A 14,477-nucleotide genomic window follows, 5' to 3' on the forward strand; every position below is an offset into this window, starting at 1 on the left:
GTGCGTTGGCACTAGCCCTGGGGCCATTGGAAAACCGTCTGCGGGGATTGCTCAACTCCTGTTTAGAGTTGGGCAGATTCCCCGCCATCTGGAAGTCGGGGAGACTCGTCCTCCTGAGGAAGGATGGACGTCCGGCAGATTCGCCATCCGGCTATAGGCCGATTGTCCTGCTGGATGAGGCGGGCAAACTCTTCGAGCGCATCATAGCTGCCCGCATCGTCCGGCACTTGACCGGGACGGGTCCGAATCTGTCGGAGTCGCAATACGGTTTTAGGGCGGGGCGGTCCACAATGGACGCCTTAGACGTGGTCAAACGGTTCGCCACGGATGCGGCGGCACGAAAAGGGGTGGCGTTGGCGGTTTCGGTCGACATCGCCAATGCCTTCAACTCGTTGCCGCATCAGTGCATAGAGTCGGCACTTCGATATCATGGGGTGCCGCTCTACCTGCAGCACGTCGTGGCGGACTACCTCACCGGACGTGACATTTCGTTCGCGTCGCAGACAGGCCTGCAGAGGTACGAAACGGGGTGCGGTGTTCCGCAGGGGTCAGTCCTAGGACCCCTCCTGTGGAACATCGGGTACGATTGGGCCCTTAGAGGGGCCCTCCTCTCTGGTATGCGGGTCGTCTGTTACGCGGACGATACCCTAATTTTAGCCTCGGGTTCTGACCCCCGGGAATGCATCCGGCGTGCGACCTGCGGCATCCAGGTGGTTGTAGGTCGCATCCGGATGCTCGGCTTGGACGTGGCTCTGGGGAAAACCGAAGCTCTGATGTTGCACGGCCCCCGGAGCCAACCCCAGATGGACACGTGCCTGACAGTGGAGGACGCAAGGATCCCACTGTCGGGCACGATGAAGTATCTCGGCCTGGTCCTCGACGGACGGATGAGCTTCCGGGAGCATTTTAAGCGGCTGGCACCAAGGCTCCAAGTCGCCGCAGCCGCTCTCCGAAGGCTCCTGCCGAACGTCGGGGGCCCAGACGTTGGGTGTCGCCGGCTTTACGCAGGGGTCATTAGGTCGATGGCCCTGTACGGCGCACCCATATGGTGCGGTAGTTTAACGCCTAGGAACAGGGCGGTTCTGCTTGGTGCACAGCGGGTGGTTACCAACAGGATCGTCCGGGCCTACCGCACCGTCGGACGTGAGGCATCGTGCGCCTTGGCGGGAATCCCGCCCTGGGATTTGGATGCGAGTGTGCTAGCGGACCTATACACCCGCTGCACTGCGCTCCGGTCCCGGGGCATCGAACCCTCGCCGGGGCAGCGTGAGACCTGGCGCAGACAAGCCCGCCTCGTCGCATTCCGAAATTGGGTCTGCGCTGGGTGGAGTGGACGTCGCCGAGTTGTCGGCTGTCATCGCTGCAGCGATCGGCAGCCGGGCGGCGTGGGATGCATTTGCCTCCTTCTGTGAAACAGTGATGTCACAGAAGGAGGCGGCGGAGCGCGTTCGGGAAACTGACCCCAGCGCGCCCGCCATACGCCGACGTCGAGTGGGGCGGCGCAGAGCCGCGCATGAGCGCGCTCTCCCGCCCTAACTAGGGTTCTGGGCGACGGCACGGGGGTGTCTGTCGTCCGAGTATATTACCCACGGCGGGGGGCCACATTCGGTGCTATGGATGCGGTCCCAATATGAGGCGAGGAGGCCGACGCTCTTTACTCGTCGGCCTCCACACAACACAAGAAAGTGACCTACCGGCCCACATTACTGGCCGGTGGAAGCCCGCGGTCGGTGTATGAAGGATTGCAACGCATTGCCATACACCGACACAAAAACGCGGATGACGTAGCACGGCGGTTCAGGTTTAGTCAGTAAAAGTCTGACACTACCCATTTCCTCCCCCGTGGGAGTGGGTGTCCATGAGGATTCCCCCGCCTAAACAAGAAAAAAAAAAAAAAAGGCCAATGCAAAACATAACGCCAGAAAAAAAAACAGTTTCATTTGTTACAATTTAAATCCTCGCAACACAACTTTCAGCCCATCACGAATAAAATAACACCCGTACTAGAGTTACGGAACGAATTAAATGAACCACTTCTGACGCATAGAAACATGTGCGAAAAGTTAATTTACACTTGCAACCCTTTCCGGCAATCCAGGGAACTTCATAATTGGTTTACGAGTGTTGCCAGCATAACGCGACGCTGCTCGATTGTCGGCTACAGTTGCCAATTTAGGAACTGTAAAATGTGCAACTTTTGTTGAAGAGCGGTATGCTTTTGTTTTTGTTGCTTTTTATTTGTTTTTAATAATACTTTGCATTCAGTAACTGTAAAAGGGGCTGTACACAATTGAATGGGGATTGATTGAATCACTCCATGTATTTAATGACAGGTAAATTTACAAGGCTTCTTGAAAGAAAAAAACCGTACAAGACGTCAATCAATACTCAAAGCTCTATTCTTTTTTAATTTAGTTTTTAAGTTAGTTTTCTAATCTTTAATTACTTTCTTCGAAAGATTTAATTTCTTGGAGCACTCGAATGTATTGTACTGAGTCGCAACTCCTATCGAAAAGATATGTAATTCACGCGCATTAATAGTATACTATCTGATTTATATACTGCGCAAGGTTGTAGACACTGTCCAACAGTGGACAGCGTTAGATTGAGATGATTGACTAGATTTCTATAGTTCCCAGCGACAAAAGGAGATAATTCCTTAATCATCGTTTAGTTTTAATCTCAATTAAGTATATTAACAAAAACCCTTACAGCAATGTCTTTCGGAATTAACACTATGAATCATACAATCAATGGATCCAATATTTCCATTGAAAGATTTGTAATCAGTAACCATCCGTTGGAAATGCACAGTTTTCGCACACCTGTGAGCTATCTCAAATTCGAATTGGATAAAGAAAATATTAGAGCAGGTGTATCTATGATTCATCAACACAAAGTTCAAACAAAGTTTGCTAATCATTAGCTGATTCCGGCATTACAGTAAATACGATCATAGATAAATTTTTATCTAGATAACAAATAACATTGTTTAATATTATGCAAACGGGAAAATGGAAATGGATGGATATACTATATTTCTACCTCTTGCCTTTTGACACGAGGTAGAAAAATGGCATGAACAAAGAGAGGCCTATGCCCAGCGGTGGGTTATTCAAGGATGATGATGAAATAGAAAATAAACTGCTTGATGCTCCGACTATTGTGCACTGGCTATGGTCGCGATTAGAAACAGTACAACATCGTTGAAATGTAAATGCGAGTTGGACTCGCGACTCAAATTTCGTTGCTCGGCCTCGTTATTGTTATAGCGTTAACAGAAATACTGAATAAAAAAGTTCATTAGATACATCCATTTTTTAGTAAGGCAGGGGCAGGGGCAAGTCCTCATTTGCACCCGCTGTCTCCGTGGAGGGTACAAGCAGAGACAGACTCTTACTGACTAAACCTTAACTACGTGCTACGTCATCCGCGTTTTTGTGTAAATCAGTTGCAATCTATATCTATACTCTATTTACTAATATATAAAGCTGAAGAGTTTGTTTGTTTCTTTGAACGCGCTAATCTCAGAAACTACTGGTTCAAATTGAAAAAATATTTTTGTGTTGAATAGACCATTCAGACTTATGACATCCATCAGACATAGGAGCGAAGCTACAATGGAAAATGTGGAAAAAAAACCGGGCAGGTATAAATCATAACTTATATCTTCTAAACACGCGGACGAAGTCGCCGGCAGTCTTTAATACACCGACAGCGAAGCAGTGCTGGAACCCGCTTCCCTCATGAGGTACATCTTGGTGGCAGACCGACATACAACGAAGCCTTAGTAATAGAGTTCCCTTTTCTACCCTTTTTTTCTACCCATTATGCCTCAAATGGTATGAAATGAAATTTATTTTGCAAGAAAGATATATCATTTAATATAATCAAAATCAAAATACGACAATACGTTACCTATATTGTGTATAACAGCCAGTGTATACCACCTTGTTAATTAACTCATGTTCTTGAATATAAATCTTTATCTCTTTAAGGACGAACACGGGGATACAGGTCCAACATGCAGAGGTCTTGTTTAGAAATTTAATATAAAATGTGATGGGGTATCTACCAGGGGCCATCCACCTCTATTCTATAAAAGAATAGACATGAACGGTCCAAGGTAACTACGAAACTATTGCCAACAATTTACAGTACACTGTGTAGGTATATCAACAGCATAACAGCTGTAATATTTTTTTTTATCTCTTTACATTCACGGGATATTTTCATTCGAAGAGACTAAGTGAGGACTACTTTTTTAAGGCGTGCACCGGGACACAGTTTCAACATGCAGGCATAAGGCCTTGTTGAGTATTTTAAACTAAAATATTATAGGGTATCTACCAGGGATCATTCACTTTCTATCTGCCTTCAAAAACATAATAAAGGAATTAAATTGTTAGGTGGTGACTCGCCGGCTCAAAAAAGGGGCCCATATTATACCACCACGATTCGACTTTATGATTTTAAAATTATTCTTACGAAAGACCAAGCATGAACAATTGGACATCTAATAAGTAAAACGTCAGTACTTCATGAATTTCATTTATTGACAATTTTCACCAAATACTTGAGCGTCATTACTCTAAGCAATATTAACATTGTTATCTCCGTCGCCGCTGTTGACAGGCGCCACGATCCTGACAGGCACTCGGACGCAGGCCACGGAGCTGTTCCTGTCGACGTCGTTTATCTCGACCTCGAGCGTAGTTTCAATTCCCTGAAAAGAAAAATAACTAATGAGTACCAGTGTCTGTTATATGAGTTCTTAAAAGACTCATAAAATCGAGAGAAAGTTAGTAGAATGGCAATAAATCTGATTTATAAGAGCTTTGCTCGGATTAGATTCAACTGGTAGAGTATTCCCAATATTCTTTTACAGTGGCGATCATCGAGTAAATAATCATATTTTGATTAAACCAGTATTAGTTGCAGTTAAGCAACACAGCCAAGAGTGGCGTCTCTCTTCCGCAGACGTCTGTCCTCAAAGGTAATGGTAGATCTCCAGCACACAACCACGGAGAGTGTAAGGTCGCTGGGAATATACAGGTTGGCATGTTTGAGGTTGGAAAAGGGAACCTCATGAAATCAGTAATGATTTGTTGGTCCTTTTATCCTTGCGTCACACTTTTAGTCTTTAGTTCTGTTTTTGGGGGTGATATAGTCATAATAACTGTTGTTGAATGTCCTGGTTGGTAAGTGATTAGAATATATCTAAAACAAAAGTCTTTTTTCTATGGGAGCTTCTGTTTAAATAGGAAACTTTTGAAATAAAAGCTGAGACAAATCTATGTTAGACTTACCACTGGGAAGATTGGCTGGATGTATATTTTGAGTGCGTACTGTATGGTATCATCTTTCTTGACAGGGCAGTTGGTGTTCGTTAAGAAGTTGCAGGTTTCAGCATTCTCATGTAGATTGTAAGGTATAGCGAGGATGCCGGAGAAATACGCAGTGGCAAGAGTTCTCATCCTATTGATGTTCTCAGCTGAAACAGAAAACTTCTTACTTAGCTCCGAAATGCTAAACTTTCCTTTTACGAGCTCCCATTGTCTATCTGTCCGTCGGTCTATAGTCAAATATTGCTTGTTGAATTTAATCCACTCCTCGGTTTTCGATTGTGCTAAAATTTTGCAACATATGTGTATTCCGTGAAAATGCATTATTATTTTGGCATTACTGGCCATTTAGCGGTATAAAAATATACATAGAATACTAACGTGCTTTGAAAGTGATGTTGATGACGGCATCCTGAAGCTGAGGCAGGTTGCATGGCGTCTGGGTGCAGCCCTCGATGTACGCGTTGATCGGCAACGGACGGCTGTTAGCAATACCTGTAGACAAAACATTTACAATCGCCTTTATGCTTCTGCTTATGGTTGGATTTCATTCGATCTTTCAAATGATGATAAATAGAAACATATACATATGTATGTGTTACCGACCAAACCCTATGTCAGGACTCTGTAGATTTTTTGTCTGGGGGAAAGTAGTTCTTCCTATTAATATCGTCCGAACTGTTTTCTCCTAAACCCAAATTGATACAACAGGTTAGGCCAAGTTGATCCTGAGGCACTCTCTAGATTAGACTAGGCTGTGCCAGTTAATACTTTCACTTATAGGAAGAAATAGGTTCGCCTAGGCAAAACTAGCTTGTAGTGAAATAGGTTTTGGCCGGTTACGTATATGCTTGATATTTTGACAGTTGATTCTCCAATATAAAGTGTTCTTAATATTTAAATAAATGTAACTTACATTGCTTGACTGGTGTGGACTGCCCGTTCACGAGCGCCACAACACACAACAGTAGCACAAATCTCAACATTGTAGTAATCTATTCTTGACTGAATGTATGAATGTAAACTGCTCACATCCATATTTATACTAAATTGATAGTTACCTTATCAAAATCGTACCGCCAATATGCGTAAGCTAACAGTGAATTTTAATACTAGCTACTGCCCGCGACTTCGTCCACGTGATTAGAAGATCTTGAACCCTCAAAGACTAATTTTCCCCGTTTTTTCCGCATTTTCCATTGTATCTTCGCTCCTATTAGTCGCAGCGTGATGTTATGCAGCCTATACTATAGGCTATATAACATCACGCTGCGACTTATCAAGGAAGGCTATACGCCCTATAGCATTACTTGATTAATGGTCTATTCAACACAAAAATAATGTTTCATTTCGGACCAGTAGTTCCTGAGATTAGCCCTTTCAAACAAACAGACAAACAGACAAACAAACTCTTCAGCTTTATAATATTAGTATAATTATATCTCGATTATATCTTCCGATTTCAGTAATAAATCACTGTAAATCCATCAAATCATGGAAACATCTGATTTGCAGGTGTTTCAGTTTCTATAATCATTGTATCGCATATTTAATGCGTTATCTTTATTCCGATTGAATCATTCCTTCCTTTCCATAGACCGGTGCAAGGGCCTACGACTATTTGGGACCAGATCTGAGCAGTCTAGTTCCTCTAGCCATTTTCTCCTAAATTGAAATCCACTGTGTGATGACTTTTACCAGTAGCATAACTGGGTGGATTCTTGGATGTTATATATAATTAGCTGACCCAGCAAAAGTTTTTTTGCCTAATAAAATAGTTTTTTTAGTGTGAGCAACCCTTAACACTTAGGGGTATGAAAAATACTGAATACGCATAAAAAAATTGGTAAAAATCGGCCGTTTCGGAGGTTACGGTAACTAACATCGGGAATTTTATACACCGTGACTTTTTAGTCGTCATACAAAAGCAGCCCAGTTCATGTATCCAATGACTAGAACACGTTCATGATAAAAAATAGGTATTTATGAGATTTGAATAAATTTAAAATGCAATTTTTATCCAATATTATGATGCAATTCGTAGTTTTTTAGAAACCCAGCTCTGTTGCGAGCGCGGTCCTAGCCTTGTAACAATGGTGACGGGTGCGGGCGGCGGCGTTTTTATCATTTTTAAGAGTATATTTCAGATTTCTCTTGTTTAATTTTACTTGTACTTATTATCTTAGTTGATGATAAAAAAATAATAATCGCGCCTAGGGGTATTTTACGTCGGATACATGAACTGGGCTGCTTTTGTAAGATGACTAAAAAATCACCGTGTATATTAGAAGAAGAAGATAACAATAGCATAGTCACACGTCGAGATTTTGAAGTGTCGGTTTAAAATGAGGATTGCGATCGGCATCAGCGCTTGGAGATAGTATCCAACTTCTAAAAGCATGACATGAGTTTGAAGTCAGCAATTTGATATATACACGCATCAAAATGCACAAAATGTTTCAGCAACTTTTGAACTCTGCTATATTTATATCTTATCTATACTAATAATGAACACGGGAATTTTATACATCGGAAGATATACTATAAATAATCTTATTAACAGTCTTTAAAAAGACAGGATATAAATATAGTACAGAGATAGCGACTGAAACACCTGTGAATCAGACTTTTGTGTGATTCATTACTGAAATCGGAAGATATAATCTATACTAATATTATAAAGCTGAAGAGTTTGTTTGTTTGTTTAAACGCGCTAATCTCAGGAACTACTGGTCCGAAATGAAACATTATTTTTGTGTTGAATAGACCATTTATCAAGTAATGCTATAGGGCGTATAGCCTTCCTTGATAAGTCGCAGCGTGATGTTATATAGCCTATAGTATAGGCTGCATAACATCACGCTGCGACTAATAAGACGAAGATACAATGGAAAATGTGTAAAAAACGGGGAAAATTAGTCTTCGAGGGTTCAAGATCTTCTAATCACGTGGACGAAGTCGCGGGCAGTAGCTAGTATTAAAATTCACTGTTAGCTTACGCGTATTGGGATTTTGATAAGGTAACTATCAATTTAGTATAAATATGGATGTGAGCAAATTACATTCATGCATTCAGTTAAGAATAGATTACTACAATGTTGAGATTTGTGCTACTGTTGTGTGTTGTGGCGCTCGTGAACGGGCAGTCCACACCAGTCAAGCAATGTAAGTTACATTTATTTAAATATTAAGAACACTTTATATTGGAGAATCAACTGTCAAATTATCAAACATATACGTAACCGGCCAGAACCAAATTCAGGACAAGCTAGTTTTGCCTAGGCGAACCTAGTTCTTCTTATAAGTGATAGTATTACCTGGCATAGCCTGGTCTTATCTAGAGAGTGCCTCAGGATCAACTTGGCCTAACCTGTTATATCAATTTGGGTTTAGGAGAAAACAGTTCGGACTATATTAATAGGAAGAACTACATTCCCCCAGACAAAAAATCTACAGTGTCCTGATATAGGGTTTGGTCGGTAACATATACATATGTATATGTTTCTGTTTATCTTCATTTGGAAGATCGAATGAAATCCAACCATAAGCAAAAGCATAAAGGCGATTGTAAATGTTTTGTCTACAGGTATTGCTAACAGCGGTCCGTTGCCGATCAACGCGTACATCGAGGGCTGCACCCAGACGCCATGCAACCTGCCTCAGCTTCAGGATGCCGTCATCAACATCACTTTCAAAGCACGTTAGTATTCTATGTATATTTTTATACCGCTAAATGGCCAGTAATGCCAAAATAATAATGCATTTTCACGGAATACACATATGTTGCAAAATTTTAGCACAATCGAAAACCGAGGAGTGGATAAAATTCAACAAGCAATAGTTGACTATAGACCGACGGACAGATTGACAACGGGAACAGTATATAAAAGCTCGTAAAAGAAAAGTTTAGCATTTCGGAGCTAAGTAAGAAGTTTTCTGTTTCAGCTGAGAACATCAATAGGATGAGAACTCTTGCCACTGCGTATTTCTCCGGCATCCTCGCTATACCTTACAATCTACATGAAAATGCTGAAACCTGCAACTTCTTAACGAACACCAACTGCCCTGTCAAGAAAGATGATACCATACAGTACGCACTCAAAATATACATCCAGCCAATCTTCCCAGTGGTAAGTCTAACATAGATTTGTCTCAGCTGTTATTTCAAAAGTTTCCTATTTAAACAGAAGCTCCCATAGAAAAAAGACTTTTGTTTTAGATATATTCTAATCACTTACCAAACAGGACATTCAACAATAGTTATTATGACTATATCACCTCCAAAAACAGAACTAAAGACAAAAAGTGTGACGCAAGGAAAAAAGGACCAAAAAATCATTACTGATTTCATGAGGTTCCCTTTTCCAACCTCAAACATGCCAATCTGTATATTCCCAGCGACCTTACACTCCCGTGGATGTGTGCAGGAGATCTATCATCACCTTTGAGGACAGACGTCTGCGGAAGAGAGGCGCCACTCTTGGCTGTGTTGCTTATCTGCAACTAATACTGGTTTAATAAAAATGTGATTATTTACTCCATGATCGTCACTGTAAAAGAAGATTGGGAATACTCTACCAGTTGAATCTAATCCGAGCAAAGCTCTTATAAATCAGATCTATTGCCATTCTGCTAACTTTCTCTCGATTTTATGAGTCTTTTAAGAACTCATATAACAGACACTGGTACTCATTAGTTATTTTTCTGTTCAGGGAATTGAAACTACGCTCGAGGTCGAGATAAACGACTTCGACAGGAACAGCTCCGTGGTCTGCGTCCGAGTGCCCGTCAGGATCGTGGGGCCTGTCAACAGCGGTGACGGAGATAACAATGTTAACATTGCTTAGAGTAATGACTCAAAAGTATTTGGTGAAAATTGACAATAAATGAAATTCATGAAGTACTGACGTTTTACTTATTAGATGTCCAATTGTTCATGCTTGGTGAAAGACCAGCTTTGGACAGTATTCTATGTTCTAATGACCTATGTCCAGCAGTACATTGAGACGGGTTGATGATAAACTGACTTTACATGACTTTAACCTGTCATCTCTATATATTCCAGCGCGTTTGTCATTAACCCGTCTCAATCTCTCTCTAGGCCATTAGAACATAGATTTTAAGATTTCCCTCAGGTAGCTAGCTGTCCATTACTGGTATGGGAGTCATAAGTATAAGCAGCGGCGCGGCGGCGCACGGACGTTGGCGCGCAACCACTGCGACCGTGCCACCTAATGCTTGAAAATACATCGCGGCTCAGGCGGCCTACGTACTTTTTTAATTTAAAGCTGCGTGCGTCCGAGCCTCACCGTCACCGGCGCACCACTGAAGCCCCATGTACGACGGGCGATACCTCGAGTAATCAAGATGCGGCAGGATGACGTAGATGTGTAAGCGAGACGGAGGGTCATCTGCATCCTTGTTTAACTGATGTATAAATATCGACTGCCTGGGCAATAAATGACATTAATTAGAAATCACTACAGCCGTTTCCTTTAAAAAAACATCCCTTGCGTACAAGCCTCCACACTGATCTATCGCCAAGTATGAATAATTCGACATCCGTAAGATAAATAAAAGGACAGTATTTCATAAAATTCATTTATTGTTTGTGAAGTTTCACCAAATACTTTAGTTCCATTACTCTAAGCAATGTTAACATTGTTGTCTCTGACCCCGCTGTTGACAGGCCCCACGATCCTGACAGGCACTCGGATACACACCACGGAGCTGTTCCTGTCGACGTCGTTAATCCTGAACTCGATCGTGGATTCAACTCCCTGAAAGAAACATACCAGTTGAGTGTTATAATACCAGTGTCTATCCTTCATTAGAAAGAGACAATGCTATATGCAGTGTGCACACACAGCGCAGTACGGCATATCTTTTCCCCAACCGCAATCATCGGCGAGTTAAGGGTAGGAAATAAGTACTCAGTCACCGTGACTACACTTTTGATGGTGGAACAGATTTTCACGAGTGCTCATGATGCCATATACCATAGCTTGCTTGCGACCAATATCGTTGCGTCACAGCACATGTCTTCAAATCTGATATTCATAACTGTCAAAGAGACCGTGTGATGGATTTGGACTTTCTGTGTATCTTAAAACTCCTTAAATGAAATCTTTGACTTACCACTGGGAACGATGGTTGGATGAACATTTTGAGAGCGTACTGCACAATTTCATCTTTCTTGACAGGGCATTTGGTGCTCGTTAAGAAGTTGCAAGTTTCGGAATTTGCTTGTAGAGGGTAAGGTAAAGCGACCATGCCCGGGAGATGCGCTGTTGCAAGAGTTCTCATCCTGTTGATGGTCCAAGCTGGAACAGAAAACATCTAAAATTGAAATTTTCCATCTTAGCCCCGAGATTTCGCATTCCTACATTTTTCATTGGTAGTAATATGAATCCTCCTATTCCTATTTTTATCCAATATAAATATATTTTTTCAAATCGTAGAAGTAGTTCCTGAGCCCATATATTAGACCAGGGGAATTGTCCGAAAGGCAACTGGCAAAGTAGGGAACATGGATAGAAAAATGTTGTTATGCGCTGTTATAATGAAGTTCTGTCCACGCACAATTTATTTTGTCAACTATTTCACAAAAAACCGCTACCAGTCCTTGAAATACTGACGTGCTCTGAATATGATGTTGATTTCAGCATCCTGAAGTTGTGGCAAGTCACAGGGCAGAGAGTCGCACCCCTCGATGTAGGTGTTCATCGGCAAGAGGCCGCTGTTGGCAGTACCTGACGACAAAAAAAGTACATTGCAACACCTTATGCTAAATATTTACGATTCGTCTACCGTTCAAACAATGAATGTTTTTCTCCCTTGGCCGAATTTCAATAGACTTCTAATTCCGGAATAATCATAGCAATATTAATGGGCTTGTGGCTGAAAATGACCGGAAGGCAACTCGTCACATGATCAGCTGACTGGACCCGGAGAAGTCACTTCACACTCACAACCTCTGGAAGACGTCCTTCAATTATCAAAGCCGACCAGAGTTGGCCAGTACAAGCAAGCTCGCTACTCCAGAAAACACAAAGACAGATTCGCTTTGATTTCAATCCAAGTCCGACACATCCCCACATCATGCCCTCGGTATATCATAATTATGTACTTAGTCGCATTTCACCGAGAGACCATATAAAAAGTATTTTTATTTTTTTTCTGAGTCACTTGTGATACCACTACAGTTAATTATTAATTAAAAGTATTTTTGTCTACTCACATAGATCGACTGGCGTGGTCTGCCCATTCACGAGAGCCACAACACAGAACAGCGCCACAAACCTCAACATTATAACTTGGTAGCCCTTTCTTGACTGAATGAAGACTATCCTACAATATTTATACTTCAGTAACAATTACTTTATCCCACGCGTCCCCAACAAGTCTGAACTAGTGTGTTTTAATATTATATCTTACCATTTCAATCACGATTTGTAGTTAATTATGAAAACATCTGTCTTGTAGGTGTTTCTGTTACTTACATCCGCGTTTGTCGGTTATTGTTCAATGTGACCTCTATTATGACGAACAGTTACCGTGTCGCTATAGGACAAAGTCCGCTGACCTATTTCTACTTTCTCTGTCTGTGGGTATTAGAGACCAGATTTCAGTAAAGAGGTATTAAAACATAACTGTCGCTGTAAGGAATTTAATCCTTGAGTCACGGGAGTTTTCACAAAAATTCAAGTTTACGCACAAAGACACCCAAACCCAGAACAAGCATTCACGCTTAGCTCGAATCAGCATAGAGCACAGGGGGTTTGGGGTAGTGACCTCAACCAGTCGGCTATCCATACAGTCAACGTGCGTTCTAGTTGAACCCACATAGCAGCCGCGATATCTTCGAGGAAACCAAGGCAGGGCTAAGTGTCTTCGAAGGACAAATGTGATTCGCAAGCTTGTCCTGTGTGTCTTTGTGCATGTGGCTTGAATGATTTTGCGACCCCCGCGACACAAGGAATACCTTAACTCGCCAGCGCAGAAGTCGTTTCTTTAAAAAGACGGATTATGAACATGGTAGAGTGCTAAAGTAGCTGACTTATTGCAATTAGTAGGTATAATTAATAGATTGATTAAATACTAGCTGTTGCCCGCGACTTCGTCACCGTGGGTAGAAGATATAAGTTATGATTTAGGTATACCTGCCCGGTTTTTTTTCACACTTTCCATTATATCTTAGCTCCTATTAGTCGCAGCGTGATGGTTTATAGCCTTCCTTGATAAATGGTTTATTCAACACTTTTCAGCTTTATATATTATTATAGATATAGATTAAGGATAAACATCACGCTATAACACCTTAGAAGATGATTATTCTTTTCTGTTTCAGCTGAGAACATCAATAGGATGAGAACTCTCGCGACTGCTTATCTCCCCGGCATCTTCGGTATACCTTACCCTCTAGAGGATAATGAAACTTGCAACTTCTTAACGAACACCAACTGCCCTGTCAAGAAAGATGATACCATATAGTTCGCACTCAAAATGTACATCCCGTCAACCTTCCCAGTGGTATGTCAAACATGGATTTGTTTTTAGCATTTATTTCAAAAGTTCCATATATAATATAATCAGAAGCTCCTTCAAAAAAATCCCATATATTCCAATCGCATACCCAGAATATCCAAAAATAGTTATTATGACTTTATCAGCCCAAAAACAGAACTAAGGACAAAAATTGTGACGCAAGGGTAATAGGCCCAAACAAATCATTACTAATTTCATGAGGTTCCCAGCATGTACAACCTGCATACACGAGAACCTGTATACTCCCAGTGACCATACACTCTGCTTAGTTGTGTACTGGAGGTCTACCATCACTTTTTAACGCCACTCTTGATGTATAGTGCTGTCTCGCTTCTGCAACTGTAACTAATTCTGATTAAATAAGAAATATTATTCTTAATGCCGTGATCGTCACTGTAAAAGAAGATTGGGAATACTCTACTAGTTGAATCCAATCCGAGTAAAGCTCTTAACATATCAGTTATCAGTCCTTCTATTCATTTGATTTGACCACGTGACTTAGCGTTCGGATTCTGTTATCTCCATACAATTAATAACGTTTCTTTTATAATTGTAGCGTTTCTAGGCCTTCAGAACTGTTGCCAT

General features: G+C 41.7%; 3 protein-coding genes across 3 annotated transcripts; 1 reads left to right on the forward strand and 2 right to left on the reverse strand.

The window, feature by feature from the left end:
* Positions 1–4,538: 4,538 nt before the first annotated feature.
* Positions 4,539–6,358, reverse strand: LOC113503001 (NPC intracellular cholesterol transporter 2-like). The gene is made up of 4 exons (XM_026884781.1): positions 6,262–6,358; positions 5,727–5,840; positions 5,310–5,494; positions 4,539–4,726 (listed from the first exon to the last, which is right to left on the reverse strand). Exons 1-4 carry the CDS (start codon positions 6,329–6,331, stop codon positions 4,592–4,594), a joined length of 504 nt encoding a protein of 167 aa, XP_026740582.1. The 5' UTR covers positions 6,332–6,358; the 3' UTR covers positions 4,539–4,591.
* A 2,046-nt stretch (positions 6,359–8,404) lies between these two features.
* Positions 8,405–10,245, forward strand: LOC113502985 (NPC intracellular cholesterol transporter 2-like). Its single transcript, XM_026884766.1, has 4 exons — positions 8,405–8,510; positions 8,932–9,045; positions 9,291–9,475; positions 10,058–10,245. The coding sequence occupies exons 1-4, from the start codon at positions 8,441–8,443 to the stop codon at positions 10,190–10,192; spliced, it is 504 nt and encodes a 167-aa protein (XP_026740567.1). The 5' UTR covers positions 8,405–8,440; the 3' UTR covers positions 10,193–10,245.
* A 687-nt stretch (positions 10,246–10,932) lies between these two features.
* LOC113502986 (NPC intracellular cholesterol transporter 2-like) lies at positions 10,933–12,737 on the reverse strand. Its single transcript, XM_026884767.1, has 4 exons — positions 12,586–12,737; positions 11,984–12,097; positions 11,484–11,668; positions 10,933–11,125 (listed from the first exon to the last, which is right to left on the reverse strand). Exons 1-4 carry the CDS (start codon positions 12,653–12,655, stop codon positions 10,991–10,993), a joined length of 504 nt encoding a protein of 167 aa, XP_026740568.1. The 5' UTR covers positions 12,656–12,737; the 3' UTR covers positions 10,933–10,990.
* Between the last annotated feature and the right edge of the window lie 1,740 nt (positions 12,738–14,477).

Source organism: Trichoplusia ni, chromosome 18 (genome assembly GCF_003590095.1).
Source record: "Trichoplusia ni isolate ovarian cell line Hi5 chromosome 18, tn1, whole genome shotgun sequence".
NCBI classification, from domain to species: Eukaryota; Metazoa; Arthropoda; class Insecta; order Lepidoptera; family Noctuidae; genus Trichoplusia; species Trichoplusia ni.

Bases quoted from the DNA above. Each gene is read 5' to 3' on its own strand.
- LOC113502986 (XM_026884767.1), bottom strand. From the start codon at position 12,655: ATGTTGAGGTTTGTGGCGCTGTTCTGTGTTGTGGCTCTCGTGAATGGG. The intron at 12,098-12,585 runs GTGAGTAGACAA...TTTTGTCGTCAG, and splicing joins GACCACGCCAGTCGATCTAT to GTACTGCCAACAGCGGCCTC. The intron at 11,126-11,483 runs GTAAGTCAAAGA...TGTTTCTTTCAG, and splicing joins TCCAACCATCGTTCCCAGTG to GGAGTTGAATCCACGATCGA.
- LOC113502985 (XM_026884766.1), top strand. From the start codon at position 8,441: ATGTTGAGATTTGTGCTACTGTTGTGTGTTGTGGCGCTCGTGAACGGG. The intron at 9,046-9,290 runs GTTAGTATTCTA...TTTCTGTTTCAG, and splicing joins CAACATCACTTTCAAAGCAC to CTGAGAACATCAATAGGATG. The intron at 9,476-10,057 runs GTAAGTCTAACA...TTTTCTGTTCAG, and splicing joins TCCAGCCAATCTTCCCAGTG to GGAATTGAAACTACGCTCGA.
- LOC113503001 (XM_026884781.1), bottom strand. From the start codon at position 6,331: ATGTTGAGATTTGTGCTACTGTTGTGTGTTGTGGCGCTCGTGAACGGG. The intron at 5,841-6,261 runs GTAAGTTACATT...TTTTGTCTACAG, and splicing joins GTCCACACCAGTCAAGCAAT to GTATTGCTAACAGCCGTCCG. The intron at 5,495-5,726 runs GTTAGTATTCTA...TTTCTGTTTCAG, and splicing joins CAACATCACTTTCAAAGCAC to CTGAGAACATCAATAGGATG.